This window comes from Eptesicus fuscus, chromosome 7, assembly GCF_027574615.1.
Source record: "Eptesicus fuscus isolate TK198812 chromosome 7, DD_ASM_mEF_20220401, whole genome shotgun sequence".
NCBI lineage: Eukaryota > Metazoa > Chordata > Mammalia > Chiroptera > Vespertilionidae > Eptesicus > Eptesicus fuscus.
The window spans coordinates 101,743,317-101,759,744 of record NC_072479.1 but is presented as its reverse complement, the minus strand read 5'-3'; the positions used below and the strand labels follow the sequence as shown (position 1 = coordinate 101,759,744).

Sequence of the window (16,428 nt, the reverse complement as noted above, 5' to 3'; positions counted from 1 at the left end):
AAAATCTGAAGTTAAATGGATAGAGCAGGACATAAAAGTGCGTGTGTGTGTGTATGTGTGTGCGTGTGTGTGTATGTATGTGTGTATGTGTGTGTGTGTGTGTGTGTGTGTATTGTAAATGAAGTTTCATAACACATTTGTATACATGTGCTCCAAGCCCGAAAGGGAAAATAGAAATCATGTGAGTGGGTGTTTGGTGGGAGGTGCCGGGATCATGGACGCACCCTCCTTTCTCTCAGCGCTCTGTAAGGTTGTTTTATTGTCTTGATGATAGAAAGGGGAAGATATCCTGTTGTCTTAAACTGTCGAAATGATGCACCCCATTTTCACATTCTGCTCTTTTGCTTCAGAAAACAGCAGATAAGAAGCTGCTGGCCGAGCTCTACCAGTACCCCGAGTTTAACGACTCTATGCCGAATGAGCTCCCGAATGGGGTGGACTTCTGTGACATGGTGGCCAACGTGGTCCGGTCCGAGAGGAACCCCTTTACTGGCAAGGTAAGCAGGAGGTGCAGCTCCCCTCTGTGCCGCCAGCCGCGGGCCGGCTGTGCCCCAGCTGTGCAGCCACCCCTGCAGCAGACGCAGCTGTCCCAGCCACACCCCGGGAAACAGAGTCAGGGCGTTTGAGTAAGTCACCGAGGGCCACACGGTCTGAAGTGACTTAGCGGAGATTAGACCCCAAGCCCGTGTTCCCTCCAAAACCTAGACTCTGCCTGCAGAGCGCTGGTCTCCGGATCGTTGTGACCATGTGTTCCATCAGCAAAACACTGAGTCCACACCCTCACGATACACGCTTTAAAAATAGGGTATACATGCTCTGCTGTCAGTTGCCACACTGTGTATCAGTAAACTCAGTTTCTTTTTTTCTTGGACATTAGTTAGAACAGTGTCTTCCCGTGGTAAACTGTGGGGTGAGTTACACCTGGAGAGCAGCCCGCACAGGGCTCCCAGGGAGGGGGGGGGAGGGAGCGTGCCGAGGCCCAGAAGAGCCCCGTGCACACTATCTCCACCCCTGCTCTCCCCCCACCCCTGCTCTCCCCACCTCTGCTCTCCCTCCACCCTGCTCTCCCTCCACCCTGCCCTCCCTCCACCCTGCTCTCCCTCTACCCTGCTCTCCCCCAACCCTGCTCTCCGCACCCCTACTCTCCCCTCACCCCTATGTCAACGTTCACATGGCAAGGCAAATAGTCAACATTCACTCTAAAGTTGGTGTTTGTTATTTTTTTTAAGTTAACTCCAAAAATGACTGGTGGGAAACGCTGTGATTATAACAAGGTGTGGGACCCAGGAGGGAAGGAAGGTTTTGAGTGGAGATGATTATGAATCTGGCGGTGGCTCCCGGTTAATTAAAAAACAGCAGCAACATTAATAATGTGAATTTTGTTTCTTTTCAAGTCTTTCTGTTCACATAAAGATTTAGAGAAGTTTCTCTCCTCTCCTCCTATACGAGCCATCTGGCTGGACAGCTTCTGGTGGATCTTCCATGAGAGGTACCAGGTAAGTGCAAACTGACGGCTGCTCTCCCCTGCTCAGGGTCTGTTCCTGTGGCACTGATCCTGACCTCTTCCCCATGGGCTACACGCCCCTCTGGCTCCATGCACTGCCTCTGCAGCCCATCCTCACCCCTCCCCTCCCTCACCCACGTCTCTTCTCATGCCTGTGCTTTAGCCATTCCCCCATGCCTTCCAGCTGCCCTGACTTTTAGTAACTATTCCATGTCACATGCTGGTCAGGGGCAGGGCAGGAGGAAGTCAGGACCTCCTGGCTCAGAGTTAAGGTGCGTTCTTCAACACTGCCGTGCTGTATATGTTTCACAAATCCTGTAAAATGACTGTATTATTTCCTAAATGTTAATAGGTTAAACATCTTGAGAAAATTAATTTTTTAAAATGAGAGAAAATTTTATTTAAGAATCTCAGCCCTTGGCTGTTTCAACAAGGAACTCTAATAATTCCTGCTCTATTTTTATTCCTGGTAGCAAAACAGAGAGGTCCAGAATAAGCTGTTCGACCGGATATCCCAACAGTATGCTTGGCTTTTGTTTCATGGGTCCAGACCCCACTCTGAAGAGGCTATCTTAAAAGTGAGTATCAACCACTGTTTAGAAAAAAAAATCACATGAGGGAATAGTTGGTAAGCTCTGATATATTCATACACTGACTTGTAATGCAGCAGTTAGAAAAATGAGGTAGGCCTGTATATACAGGGTGGGGCCAAAGTAGGTTTACAGTTGTTTGAGTGGAAAATTATACAATAATTAATAAATAATAATACAATAATAAACTGTTTCAGCACATTCAACTGTAAACCTACTTTGGCCCCACCCTGTACTGATTGGGAAAGATTTTAAGTGAAAAACAAGGCAATTTATACAACTCTATGTTAATATCCTATCTAATAATAGAGTAGTATGCAAATTAACTGTACCTCCGCGACAAAAATGGCGGCCCCCATAGCCACAAGATGGCGGCGACCAGTACGCTCATCCCGCCGGAGTTCCCCAGTTCCAGGGAGGACTGCCGCTGAGAGCCGAGCAGCTCGGGGTGTCCGGCTGGGAGGCGTCCGCGCCCCCAAGCCGCCAACCCCTCCGGGAGGCCGCCCGGGGTGTCCGGCTGGGAGGCGTCCGCGCCCCCAAGCCGCCAACCCCTCCGGGAGACCGCCCGGGGTGTCCGGATGGGAGGCGTCCGTGCCCCAAGCCGCCATCGCCTCCCGGAGACCGCCCGGGGTGTCCGGCTGGGAGGCGTCCGCGCCCCCAAGCCGCCATCGCCACCCGGAGACCGCCCGGGGTGTACGGATGGGAGGCGTCCGCCCCCAAGCCGCCATCGCCGCCCGGAGACCGCCCGGGGTGTCCGGCTGGGAGGCGTCCGCGCCCCCACGCCGCCATGGCCGCCCGGGGTGTCCGGCTGGGAGGCGTCTGCGCCCCCAAGCCGCCAACCCCTCCGGGAGGCCGCCCGGGGTGTCCGGCTGGGAGGCGTCCACGCCCCCACGCCGCCATCGCCGCCCGGAGACCGCCCGGGGTGTCCGGCTGGGAGGCGTCCGCGCCCCCACGCCGCCAACCCCTCCGGGAGGCCGCCTGGGGTGTCCGGCTGGGAGGCGTCCGCGCCCTCAAGCCGCCAACCCCTCCGGGAGGCCGCCCGGGGTGTCCGGCTGGGAGGCGTCCGCACCCCCACGCCGCCATCGCCGCCCGGAGACCGCCCGGGGTGTCCGGCTGGGAGGCGTCCGTGCCCCAAGCCGCCATCGCCTCCCGGAGACCGCCCGGGGTGTCCGGCTGGGAGGCGTCCGCGCCCCCACGCCGCCATCGCCGCCCGGAGGCCGCCCGGGGTGTCCGGATGGGAGGCGTCCGTGCCCCAAGCCGCCATCGCCGCCCGGAGACCGCCCGGGGTGTCTGGCTGGGAGGCGTCCGCGCCCCCAAGCCGCCATCGCCGCCCGGAGACCGCCCGGGGTGTCTGGCTGGGAGGCGTCCGCACCCCCAAGCCGCCAACCCCTCCGGGAGGCCGCCCGGGGTGTCCGGCTGGGAGGCGTCCGCGCCCCCACGCCGCCAACCCCTCCGGGAGGCCGCCCGGGGTGTCCGGCGGGGAGGCGTCCGCACCCCCACGCCGCCATCGCCGCCCGGAGACCGCCCAGGGTGTCCGGATGGGAGGCGTCCGCGCCCCCACGCCGCCATCGCCGCCCGGAGACCGCCCGGGGTGTCCGGCTGGGAGGCGTCCGCGCCCCCACGCCGCCATCGCCGCCCGGAGACCGCCCGGGGTGTCCGGATGGGAGGCGTCCGCGCCCCCAAGCCGCCATCGCCGCCCGGAGGCCGCCCGCGGTGTCTGGATGGGAGGCGTCCGCGCCCCCACGCCGCCAACCCCTCCGGGAGGCCGCCCGGGGTGTCCGGCTGGGAGGCGTCCGCGCCCCAAGCCGCCATCGCCTCAGGCGTCCGCGCCCCCAAGCCGCCATCGCCGCCCGGAGACCGCCCGGGGTGTCTGGCTGGGAGGCGTCCGCGCCCCCACGCCGCCAACCCCTCCGGGAGGCCGCCCGGGGTGTCCGGCTGGGAGGCGTCCGCGCCCCCACGCCGCCAACCCCTCCGGGAGGCCGCCCGGGGTGTCCGGCGGGGAGGCGTCCGCGCCCCCACGCCGCCATCGCCGCCCGGAGACCGCCCGGGGTGTCCGGATGGGAGGCGTCCGTGCCCCAAGCCGCCATCGCCTCCCGGAGACCGCCCGGGGTGTCCAGATGGGAGGCGTCCGCGCCCCCAAGCCGCCATCGCCGCCCGGAGACCGCCCGGGGTGTCCGGCTGGGAGGCGTCCGCGCCCCCACGCCGCCAACCCCTCCGGGAGGCCGCCCGGGGTGTCCGGCTGGGAGGCGTCCGCGCCCCCACGCCGCCATCGCCGCCCGGAGACCGCCCGGGGTGTCCGGCTGGGAGGCGTCCGCACCCCCAAGCCGCCAACCCCTCCGGGAGGCCGCCCGGGGTGTCCGGCTGGGAGGCGTCCGCGCCCCCAAGCCGCCATTGCCGCCCGGAGGCCGCCCGGGGTGTCCGGATGGGAGGCGTCCGTGCCCCAAGCCGCCATCGCCGCCCGGAGACCGCCCGGGGTGTCCGGATGGGAGGCGTCCGCGCCCCCAAGCCGCCATCGCCGCCCGGAGGCCGCCCGGGGTGTCTGGATGGGAGGCGTCCGCGCCCCCACGCCGCCAACCCCTCCGGGAGGCCGCCCGGGGTGTCCGGCTGGGAGGCGTCCGCGCCCCCACGCCGCCATCGCTGCCCGGAGGCCGCCCGGGGTGTATGGATGGGAGGCGTCCGCGCCCCAAGCCGCCATCGCCGCCCGGAGACCGCCCGGGGTGTCCGGCTGGGAGGCTTCCTGACCACACGCCTCCAAAGCCTCCCATAGGCAGCCTGGGGTGTCCTGATAGGAGGCGCCCAGGACCCCACGCTGCCATCCCCTCCCAGAGGCAGCACGGAGTGTCTGGATAGGAGGCGCCCAGGACTCCACACTGCCATCCCCTCCTGGAGGCAGCACAGGGTGTCTGGATAGGAGGCGCCCAGGACCCCACGCTGCCATCCCCTCCCAGAGGCAGCACGGAGTGTCTGGATAGGAGGCGCCCAGGACCCCACACTGCCATCCCCTCCTGGAGGCAACCCGGGGTGTCTGGATGGGAGGCGCCCATGATCCCACACTGCCATCCCCTCCCAGAGGCAGCACAGGGTGTCTGGATAGGAGGCGCCCAGGACCCCACACTGCCATCCCCTCCCAGAGGCAGCCCGGGGTGTCTGGATGGGAGGCGCCCTCAACCCCACCCCGCCAACCCCTCCCAGAGGCAGCCCTAGGTATCTGGCTGGGAGGCACCCGTGCCCCCCAGGGAGCGAGTCAAGTACTGATGATTCTTCCAAAGGAAAAGTTTAGAGAAAGAGAGGATAGAAAAGGAATAGAAGGAGAAAAGTAAGAAAGGACAAAAGATGAAACATCAAGAAAAAGAAAGAGAAGAAAAAAAGGAAGAAACAACCACAGGATATCACCTTTCCAAGTCTCATGAAATTCCTGTTGAAGGAGTTTATTTTATGATTCTTTTAGTCTGGGTTTACATTTTTACTGTTTTGTCAAGACCACAGCAGGTACACTGTCCAATATGTTTTTTTAAAATAAATTTTATTGATTTTTTACAGAGAGGAAGGGAAAAGGATAGAGACTAGAAACATCTATGAGAGAGAAACATCGATCAGCTGCCTCCTGCAGTATGTGCCCCCAACCAAGGTACATGCCCTTGACCAGAATCGAACCCGGGACCCTGAGTCTGCAGGCCAACACTCCATCCACTGAGCCAAACCAGTTAGAGCAGTCCAATATGTTAAAGAAAAAACCCTATCTAATAAAGAGAGAATATGCAGGGGAGGGCATTTGGGGGTGACCGGGCTGTCAGGGGAAAACAGTTGGAGATGATCTGGCTGGCAGGGGAGCAGTTAGGCGTCGATCAGGCTGGCAGGGGAGTGGTTAGGGCAGTGATGGCGAACCTATGACACGCGTGTCAGCACTGACACACGTAGCCATTTCTGATGACATGCGGCAGCATGTCGAGGATGAAACATTTGCTGCTCCTGAGGATGAAACATTTGCGACTAGAGTCTTGGAGTTAGTTTTTTCCTCAAAGTGACACGCTACCCGAGTTATGCTCAGTTTTTTGGCGAAGTTTGACACACTAAGCTCTAAAGGTTGCCCATCACTGGGTTAGGGGGTGATCAGGCTGGCAGGCAGAAGTGGTTAGGGGCAATCAGGCAGGCAGGCGAGCAGTTGGGAGCCAGCAGTCCCGGATTGTGAAAGGGATGTCTGACTGCCTCTTTAGGCCCGATCCCAGTCGGGCCTAAAGAGGCAGTCAGACATCCCCCGAGGGGTCCCAGATTGGAGACTGTGCAGGTTGGGCTGAGGGACACCCTCCCCCAGTGCACGAATTTCGTGCACCGGGCCTCTAGTATATATATATATAGGTGTATATATATATATATAAATATATATATATATATTCATATGTTCCTATGAATAGAAAAAAATTTACCAAACTTTCAGCAATGGGAATTATTCTGGGAAATAAGGATATAAGAGACTTTCTTTTCTATTCTATATATTTCTATAGTATTTAAATAAGCATATAATTTTAAAATTAAAGGTAGAATATATAATCCTACCTAATAAAATAGTAATATGCAAATTGACCCCACCTTTGCTACGCCCAAGCCACGCCCACCTACCAAAGCCACACCCACCAGCCAATCAGGGCGAGTGTGCAAATTACCCAACAAAGATGATGGCTAATTTGCATACGCTGAGAGAGGGAGGAGTGAAGACTGAAGACAACTTAGAAGGAAGGAGGAGGAAAAGCGGAAAGCAAGGTGGCTGCCAGAGGGAAAGCCTGGGCGGGGCGGGGCGGGGTGGAACGGGGCAGAGCGGGGTGGGCGGCAGTGGCGAGCGGGTGCAGGCGCGGTGGCTGTAAAGGCGGCGGCAGCAGCAGCGCACGCGGCCGCAACAGCCACTTGCAGGATTTTCCTGCAAATGGGCTACTAGTAAACAAATAAAAGAAAAAGAAAAAAGTAGAATATACATATTTATTTTTATATATGAGTATATATCCTATATAATAAAGAGGTAATATGCAAATTGACCCTCACACCCTCGCATCACAAAGATGGCTGCCCCCATGTGGTCACAAGATGGCCACCACAAGATAGCCAGCAGGAGAGGGCAGTTGGGAGGGACCAGGCCTGCAAGGGAGGGCAGTTGGGGGTGATCAAGCCTGCAGGGGAGAGCAGTTAGGGGTGACCAGGTCAGCAGAGGAGGGAAGTTGGCGGGGGGACCAGGCCTTCAGGGGAGGGCAGTTAAGGGAAAACAGGCTGGCAGGGGAGCAGTTAGGCACTAATCAGGCTGGCAGGCAGAAGCGGTTAGGGGCAATCAGGAAGGCAGGCAGGTGAGCAGTTGGGAGCCAGCAGTCCTGGATTGTGAGAGGGATGTCTGACTGCCCGTTTAGGCCCAATTCCACTAGGATTGGGCCTAAACGGGCAGTTGGACATCCCTTGAGGGGTCCCAGATTGGAGAGGGTGCAGGCTGAGCTGAGGGACACACACACACACACACACCCATGCACGAATTTCGTGCACCGGGCCTCTAGTCTATATCTATAAAAGCCTAAGTGACTTGCCGACCACTCGACGGTCGCTGTGACGCACACTGACCACCAGGGGGCAGACCCTCAATGCAGGAGCTGCCCCCTGGTGGTCAGTGCGCTCCCACAGCAGGAGCACCGCTCAGCTGACCGACAGGTGCAAGATGCAGGGCTCATGGCTGGCTGCTGCAGACCTGAGACCATAGCAGAGCAGCAGCAAGCCTGCCAAGCAGTGGCAGGGACAGGTGCAGTGGGACCGGGATGAGCAGGAGTGGCAAGCAGGAGTGGCAGGCGGCGTTGGACTGCCAGTTTTGGCCTGATCCCTGCAGGCCACGCCAAGGGACCCCACCAGTGCACAAATCCATGCACCAGGCCTCTAGTAATATTATAAAAGTCACTATTGGGAAAATAATCCCACAAAGAGTTTATAATAACTAGGAGAAGTGCTTATGTTATAACTAGTGGTCTGGTACACAAAATTTGTGCACTCGGGGGCGGGGGGTCCCTCAGCCCCGCCTGCACCCTCTCCCAGTCCGGGAGCCTTCAGGGCATGTCCAACTGATGACTTAGGCCCATTCCAGATGTCCTTAGCACTGTCGCAGAGGCGGGAGAGGCTCCCACCATCACTGCTGCGCTCGCTGGGCCTGAGCCTAGCTTCTGGCTGAGTGGCACTCCCCCTATGGGAGCGCACTGACCACCAGGGGGCAGCTCCTGCAATGTACATCATAGCGATTGGTTGTTTCGCCATTCGGTCAATTTGCAAATTAGCCTTTTATTATATAAGATGGTAAATGAATAAAGCCAAATATAAATGTATAATTTGAGCTCAAACATAGTTAAGAAATGACAGTACCACCTGTGCATAGGAAAACTCCAGTGAGTAGTACTTACTAGTACCATTTCTGGGGGACAACAAGATGGTAGGTCACGGGTACCTTGTCACCTTTGGCTGCTTGCAGAAGGGGCTAGCGGAAGGGTTGCTGGCCAGCATAGCGTGTTTGAGACGTGCTCCCCGGTAGGGGAAGGAGTTCACCGGGCTGTGGGGCAGTGCAGGTGGCAATTGCTCATTCATAACCAGGAAGGCAGCATGCTGTCAGGTAGAGAATTTTTTAAAACATATGTTTTTATTAATTTCAGAGAGAGGAAGGGAGAGGAAGAAAGAGATAGAAACATCAATGATGAGAGATAATCATTGATTGGCTGCCTCCTGTGTGCCCCCTACTGGGGATGGAGGCTACAACCCGGCATGTGTTCTGACCGAGATTCGAACTGTGATCTCCTGGTGCATGGGTTGATGCTCAACCACTGAGCAACACCGGCCGGCCATCAGGTAGAGAATTTTATCACAGGTCCTTTCTGATGTCAGGGGCTCTTTTCTGGGTCTAGAAATGTCCAGAATGTTGCCTAAGCTCTGCTTGCTCCCAGAGGTTGCCATCGCTTCTGAGTAAAGGCCTGTACACCAGCTTCAGTTGCTGCTTCCCACAGTCCTGGCTCAACACACACGAATTCAAGTCCGATATCTGTAACACCATAAGCCTGTGGATTTCAGGTAAGAGGTGGCTTGGAAAGCAACTCTGGCAATACTTTTTCCACCTGAGTGTGTTCTTGTTTGCCATCCCTTCATTGAGGCAGGTGTCCTTTTCTCTCCTTGACATTTAAGAACAGTGTACGCTTAGAGCAATTTTAAGCACCAATTTTCCTGCTTCCTCAAAACGGTTCTGAGCCATTCCTAGTCCCCTTTTTGTGTCCAGCTGCATCTGCAGGTAGCAGGTTTGAGCACAGCCCCATTTGCTGTGCACAAGCTACCTTTGTGCTGTGAGCTGATGGCCCCAGAACTCAGGACCCCCAAAGCATCCCACCCTTCCACAGCCTCCCCGGAGTGATGCCAGGCGGCCCAACTGCGTAGTCTCCCTGTCTGCAGCACACACGGTGCCAGTGTGATGTTTGCTTTTTTTTATATATAACATATTTTAATTGATTTCAGAGAAGAAGGGAGAGGGAGAGAGAGAGAAACATCAATGATGAGAATCATTGATTGGCTGCCTCCTGAACACCCCCTACTGCTGACTGAGCCCACACCAGGGCATGTGCCCTGACCAGGAATCAAACTGGCAACCATTCGGTGCACAGGATGACACTCAACCAACTGAGCCACACCAGCCAGGGCTCAGCGCAGACATTTTTAAGGTCACTAAAAGCCACCGTTATTGAGAGGCTTCTATGTACTTGGTACTCTGTACTAGGTAAGCACCTGCTACATTTCCTGCTGTGTTGGCGGTCTCCAAGCTTACTCCCACATTAGGAGACGTGCTAAGAGAACTCACTGTGTATTCATGCGGAGATTTATTACAGCGATGTGGTGAGGACACAGTCGGATCGGAGGGGAGAAGACAGGCAGAGTTGGGAAGAGCCTGTGCAGGCTTCCTCATGCTCTCTCCCTCCCAGAACCCTCTCCTTCTGCAACAAAAATGTAGCCGCCTGCCTGTGAAGTTTCTGCCCAGGATCCCACTAGAGAAATGGCACCCAAGACTTCTGGGAGCTGGTCATGCAGCCACCTCTGTCCACATGTCCCAGATGCCAGAAGAGCAGAGGTTCAGCATAAGCCACATCATTTTACAAGCAGTCAAGGCGCAGTGACCCCCTCTTATCCACTAGGGAAGATGTTTCCCCCAGCTTTATTGAGATGTAATTGACATATAGCACTGTGTAGGTGTAAGGTACCATGTGATGATTTCATACACGTATATATTGCTGAAAGTTTACCATAACAAGGTTAACTAACACATCCTGCACCTCACATAATTCCCTTTTTTTTTTTTGGTTATGATGAGAACATTGAGGATTTACTCTCGTAGCAACTTTCAAGTAGACAATACAGTATTGTTAACTATAATCATGATGATGTTTATCAAATCCTGAGAACTTGTTCCTCCTATAACTGGAAGTTTATACCCTTTTTTAAAAGAATATATTTTATTGATTTTTACAGAGAGAAATGGAGAGAGAGAGGGATAGAGAGTTAGAAATATCAATGAGAGAGAAACATCGATTCAGCTGCCTCCTGCACACTTCCTACTGGGGATGTGCCCACCACCAAGGTACATGCCCTTGACCGGAATCGAACCTGGGACCCTTCCATCTGCAGGCTGACGCTCTATCCACTGAGCCAAACCGGTTAGGGCTGGAAGTTTATACCCTTTAACCAACACCTCCCCATTTCCCCCACCCACCAGCTCCTGGCAACCTCCATCCTACTCTCTGCTTCTGAGTTCAGCATTTTAAGATGCTAAACATTAAGTGAAATCATACAGTATTTGTCTTTCTCTGTCTGACTTAGTTCGCTTAGCATAATGTCCTCAAGGTCTGTCCATGTTGTCACAAATGGCAGGCTCTCCTTTTCGTGGCGGAATAATACTCCATTGTGTGTATATGCCACGTTTTCTTACACATTCATCTGCGGATGGACACTGAGGCTCCATGTGTTGGCTATGTAAATAGTGCTGCACTGAGCATGGGAGTGCAGATATCGCTTCAAGACAGTGATTTCACTTCCTGTGGGTATGTATCCACAAGTGAGATGCTGGGATTGTGTGGTAATTCTGTTCTTAATTTTTGAGGAGCGTCCATACTGTTTTCCATAATGGTTGTGCCAATTTACATTCGTACCAACAGTTCACAGGAGTTCCCTTTTCCCCACATCTTTGCCGGCATTTGTTATTTCTTGTCTTTTTTATAATAGCTACTTTAGTGGCTGTAAGGTGACATCTCATTGTGGTTTTCATTTGTATTTCCTTTTTTTAAAAAAAACTTTATTGTTGAAAGTATTACATATGTCTCCTTCCCCCGCCCCCCAATTGACCCCCTCCAGCCGACCCTTACCCCCCCCCCCCATCCCAGGCCTTCACCACCCTATTGTCTGTGTCCAAGGCTTATGCATATATGCATACTAGGTGATTTGTGTTTCCTTGATGATTATTGATGTTGAGCACTTCTTCATGTACTTATTGGCCATTTTAAGTATCTTTGGGAAAATGTCAATTCAGGTCCTCTGCCCATTTCCTAACTGGATTATTTGTTTTGTTACTGAGTTGTATGAGCTCTTTTATACTTTGAATATTAGCCCCACATCAGATATATGATTTACAAATATTTTCTCCCATTCAGTCGGTTCCCTTTTCATTTTGTTGTTTCTTTTGTTGTGTAGAGGCTTTTTAGTTGGTTATAGTCCCACTTGTTTATTTTTGCTTTTGTTGCTTGTGCTTTTGGTGTAATGTAAAAAAAAATCATTGACAAAATTAATGTCAAAGAGCTTTCCCTCTAGGTTGTATTCCAGGAGTTTTATGGTCTCAGTTCTTACACTTAAGTCCTTAATCCATTTTGAATTGACTTTTGTAAGTGGTGTAAGATAGGGGTTTCAGTTTCATTTTTTTGCACATGAATATCCAATTTTCCTAGCACCATTTATGGAAGAGACTATCCTTTCTCCATTGGTTATTCTTGATTCCCTTTTCCAATATTAGCTAACTCTATATGTGTGGGTTTATTTCTGGGTTTTCAATTCTGTTTCAATGATCTATGTGTCTGTGTATTTTTTTTGCCAGTACCGTACTGTTTTGATTTCTTTAACTTTGTAATATAGTTTAAAATCAGGAAGTGTGATACCTCCAACTTTGTTCTTTTTCAAAATTGTTTTAGCTGTTCAAGGTCTTTTGTGAATCCATACAAATTTTAGGATCGTTTCTTTCTATTTCTGTGAAAAATGTCTTTGGAATTTTTATAGAGATTACATTGAATCTATAGGTGGATTTGGGTATATGGACATTTTAATAATGTTAATTCTCCTGGTCCATGAACATGTGATATTTTTCTATTTATTTGTATCTTCAATGTCTTAGAGTGTTCAATGTGTAGATATTTTAATTCCTTGGCTAACTTTATTCCTAAATATTTTATTGTTTTTAATATTATTGTAGCCCTGACCGGTGTGGCTCAGTGGATAGAGCGTCGGCCTGTGGACGCAAGGGTCCCGGGTTCGATTCCGGTCAAGGGCATGTACCTTGGTTGCGGGCACATCCCTAGTGGGGGGTGTGCAGGAGGCAGCTGATCGATGTTTCTCTCTCATCGATGTTTCTAACTCTCTATCCCTCTCTCTTCCTCTCTGTAAAAAAATCAATAAAATATACTTAAAAATAAAAATAAAAGTAAAAATAAATATTATTGTAAATGGGGTTTCTTCTTTATTTCTTTTTTAGATAGCTTTTTGTTAGTGTATAAAAACACAATTGATTTTTGTGTGTTGATTTTGTATCCTGCAACTTTACTGAATTCATTTATTAGTTCTAACAGATTTTTTTTTGTAGAATCTTTAGGATTTTCTGTATATAATACCAAGTAATCAGCAAAAAGAGACAATTTTACTTCTTCCTTTCCTATTTGGATATCTTTTATTTCTTATTCTTGCCTAATTGCTCTGGCTAGGATTCTGGTACTGTGTTGAATAGGAGTAGTGAGAGTGGGTACCTTAGTTTTGTTCCTGATCTTCGAAGAAAATATTTCAACCTTTCACTGTTGAGTATGATGTAGCTATGGGCTTGTCATAGATAGCCTTTATTATGTTAAGATATGTTCCTCCTATACCCACTTTTTAAAAAGGTTTTTATCATGAAAGGATGTTGATACGCCAGAGGATTTTTCTGAACTTATTGAGATGAGCATGTGGTTTTAGTCTTTCATTCTATTAATATAATGTATCACATTTATTGATTTGTGTGTGTGATACTATCCTTGCATCCCAAGGATAAATCCCACTTCATCGTGGTGTATGATCCTTTTAACGTGCTGTTGAATTCTGTTTGCTAGTATTTTGTTGAGAACTTTTTCATCTATATTCATCAGAGATATTGGCTTGTAATTTTCTTTTCTTATGGTATCCTTATCTGGCTTTGGTATCAGGATAATGCTAATCTTCTATAATGAGTTTGGGAGTATTCCCTCCTCTCCAATTTTTTGGAAGAACTTGAGAAGGATTGGAGTCAATTCTTCTTTAAATTTTATTAGAATTTATCTGTGAAGCCATCTGGTCTTGGGCTTTTCTTGTTGGGGGACAGGGGGTTTGATTACTGACTCAATGTCCGTATTCATTTGTCTGTTTTCCATAATGGTTGTACTATATCTTCCATGATTTAGTCTTGGGAGGTTGTACGTTTCTATGAATTTATCCATTTATTCTCGGTAGTTAGGGGAAGTTTTATATCAGTGGAAGGAAATGTTCACCAGCCACGGTCCCAGATGCCAGCTAAGGGCCAGTCTCGCAAGCGGACCTTTGTAAGGACAATAGTCTGCACGCCCAGTTAATCCTCTCGGCATTTGCAGGACCGAAGAAATTCAACAGCAAACACATGGGGGAGCCGCACTCAGATCCAGGCATCAGGTTCAGCACCACAGCACAGCTCGGTCCTGGACCCTCTGCACTCTGCCTCCTGTTCCCTCACTCTTTCTGTCCCTCCTTCCTGTTCCCCTTTTTGTCCAAGGCGTGTCTCCTTTTCCTGATCCATCCCCAGTAACAAACCCCCTGTCTACTTACTTTGTCCAGCAGAGACAACACCTGTGCATCGAGACTCAAATTTCTCAATTAATCCTTGGTCTTTTCTTTCCCAAACCGAAGAACTGAGGGAGACAGGGGAGTTCCAAGAAGCCAAGACTCTGAGACACATGGTCTCCTTAAAAGGAGAGCACTAGTCCCATCAACATCGCCATCAAATACGAGGGTGAACCCCTTCCTGGCACTTAGCTAAGTGTGACAATAAGTTGAACAAAATTTACCAAATACCTATTTCTTATGTTCTAGGTCCAATATTAAGCCCTAGAACAGGAGCGAGAAGATAAATCAGACCTGTCCTAGGCGAGCTCAGAGTCCAGTAAAAGCAGAGGCGATAGACTTCACGTCTGCACAGCCTTCACTCCTGTAGAGCACGCCCCAGGTTCACTTGTCTGGGTGTGATCTGGTCCTCACAGCCGCGCTCTCAGGAGGGCAGGGTGGGCATCACCATCCGCATCTCCCTGGTGAAGGAACCAAAGCCTCTGAGAGAGGAAGTGACTCCCAAGACCACGGCGGTGGGATGGGGATGATGCTTGCTGGAAGCCCGGCCGCCCCAGGACCAGCGGGGGCATCTCAGAGGCTCTGTCTTCTGTTTTCTGCCTCTCGTTCTCTTTTGCAGTTTTTGTGATCACTTTTGACTTCCCCTTAGGTATCTATCCGAGCCCACTGAGCTATGACAGTTGGGACTACTCAAACCTGGATCCAGAGAGATTCTGGAGGGAAGGATTAATGTCGAGGAGAAGACGACGGAGAAAGGGTGAGGTCCCACTTATGGACTTCTGTCCCCTTTGCCTGGGTCACGCCCAGCCACCATCTAGTTGGGGCAGGGAAAGGCCTTCGTATTGAAATCCTCAGGCCAGGTTCTCTCTCGTGTACCCCCAAACTAGCCACCAAAATGACTGCAATGTTCATTTATGAGCCATAGTTAGAGTCAGCGCAGCGTAATTGTTGGGGGGTGTGGGGCAGTATTTTATATTATAATAATAGATGCCAGTTATTGTCTACTGTGTGCCAGGCACCATGCTCAGCTCTTCATCCTTTTTATTGAATCTTCACAACCACCAGCTGAAGGACACACTAAATCCTCAGAGGAGGAAACTAGAGTTCAGAGAAGCAACTTCCCCAAGGCCAGCTTTCTTACCGCGGTCAGCAGATACACACAGCACCGTGTGCCGGGCACATGCCAAATAGACACGAGGATTCCCCGGGGAGGCCGGCACAGCCCCCGCCGGGCAGTCTGATGGGAAATACAGGCAACACGATGACACCGCAGTGAACGGGGCACTGTGACGGGGAATACGGGTGCTGAGCGGCATGGGGAGGGGTACCCCGTCCAGCCCCGAGAGGGTCAGTGAGTGGCAGTTAGGCTGAGGTTTAAAGGATGTGTGTTTTAGGCTGGCAAGAGGGGGGGCTACGGTTCCAGACAGAGGGAACAGCAGGTGGGAAGACCCAGAGGCCTGCGGGGAACAGGGGCATTCCTATGGCAGCAGAGGGAGGACCGCGAGGGATACGCAGCCGTGGTGGCTGAGGCAGGATTCAAACTCAGGACTGCGAAGTGTGGTCCAAGGGCTTACAGCGTCAGCATCGCTCCAGCTGGACTGAATCCGACTCTGCCGTTTACCGGGTCTGCCGGGACCGATAGCATGTGCTAGTTTGAGAAGCCCGGTGCAGGGCACAGGGAAGACACACCGGACCGCCTCGGGGACTCTGAGCGTGGCTGCGGGGAGCGGCTGGAAATCAGAATACTCAGAGCCAGGCCCTGCTGTGTGTTCCTCTTCTACATGTTTACATGGATTGGCCCACATGGTAGGGTTGCTCTCCCAGCAGTGATCATGGGCACACAGGAATTCCAAGGTGAAAAGAAAATCTAGCCTGTAAATTGTCTTCAGATTTAATGACATTTCAGTTAATACTAAATTTAAATCTTATAGGTTGTTACTTTTTAAAGCATTTAGCCCGACATTTATTCATTTCAATTTTGCTGGGTTCTGAGGTTTTGGTTCTTTCTTTGAAGTCTTTTTTTCTTCTGTGCATTGAGTGCTTGTCCTGTGTACTCTGCACACATTATTTCCTGTTGTTGGCTCATGGCTTGTGAGTGAGTTAGTACTCATACCTTTAATGGGATCAGAGAGGTTAGGTAACTTGCCCAAGGTCACACAGTAAGTGGTTCTGCTCTGCCTGAGGCTGGTTCTCTTGCTGTTGCTATTGCCT

General features: G+C 51.9%; 1 protein-coding gene across 1 annotated transcript in view; it reads left to right on the top strand.

Moving 5' to 3' along the window:
- Window positions 1-16,428, top strand: part of FAM227A (family with sequence similarity 227 member A) — a 56,416-nt gene that overhangs the window by 12,980 nt on the left and 27,008 nt on the right. The window contains exons 6-10 of the mRNA XM_054719526.1: window positions 351-497; window positions 1,395-1,496; window positions 1,978-2,082; window positions 9,045-9,168; window positions 14,867-14,974. Coding sequence (XP_054575501.1) covers window positions 351-497; window positions 1,395-1,496; window positions 1,978-2,082; window positions 9,045-9,168; window positions 14,867-14,974 — 586 coding nt within the window. The remainder of the gene's footprint in view (window positions 1-350; window positions 498-1,394; window positions 1,497-1,977; window positions 2,083-9,044; window positions 9,169-14,866; window positions 14,975-16,428) is intronic.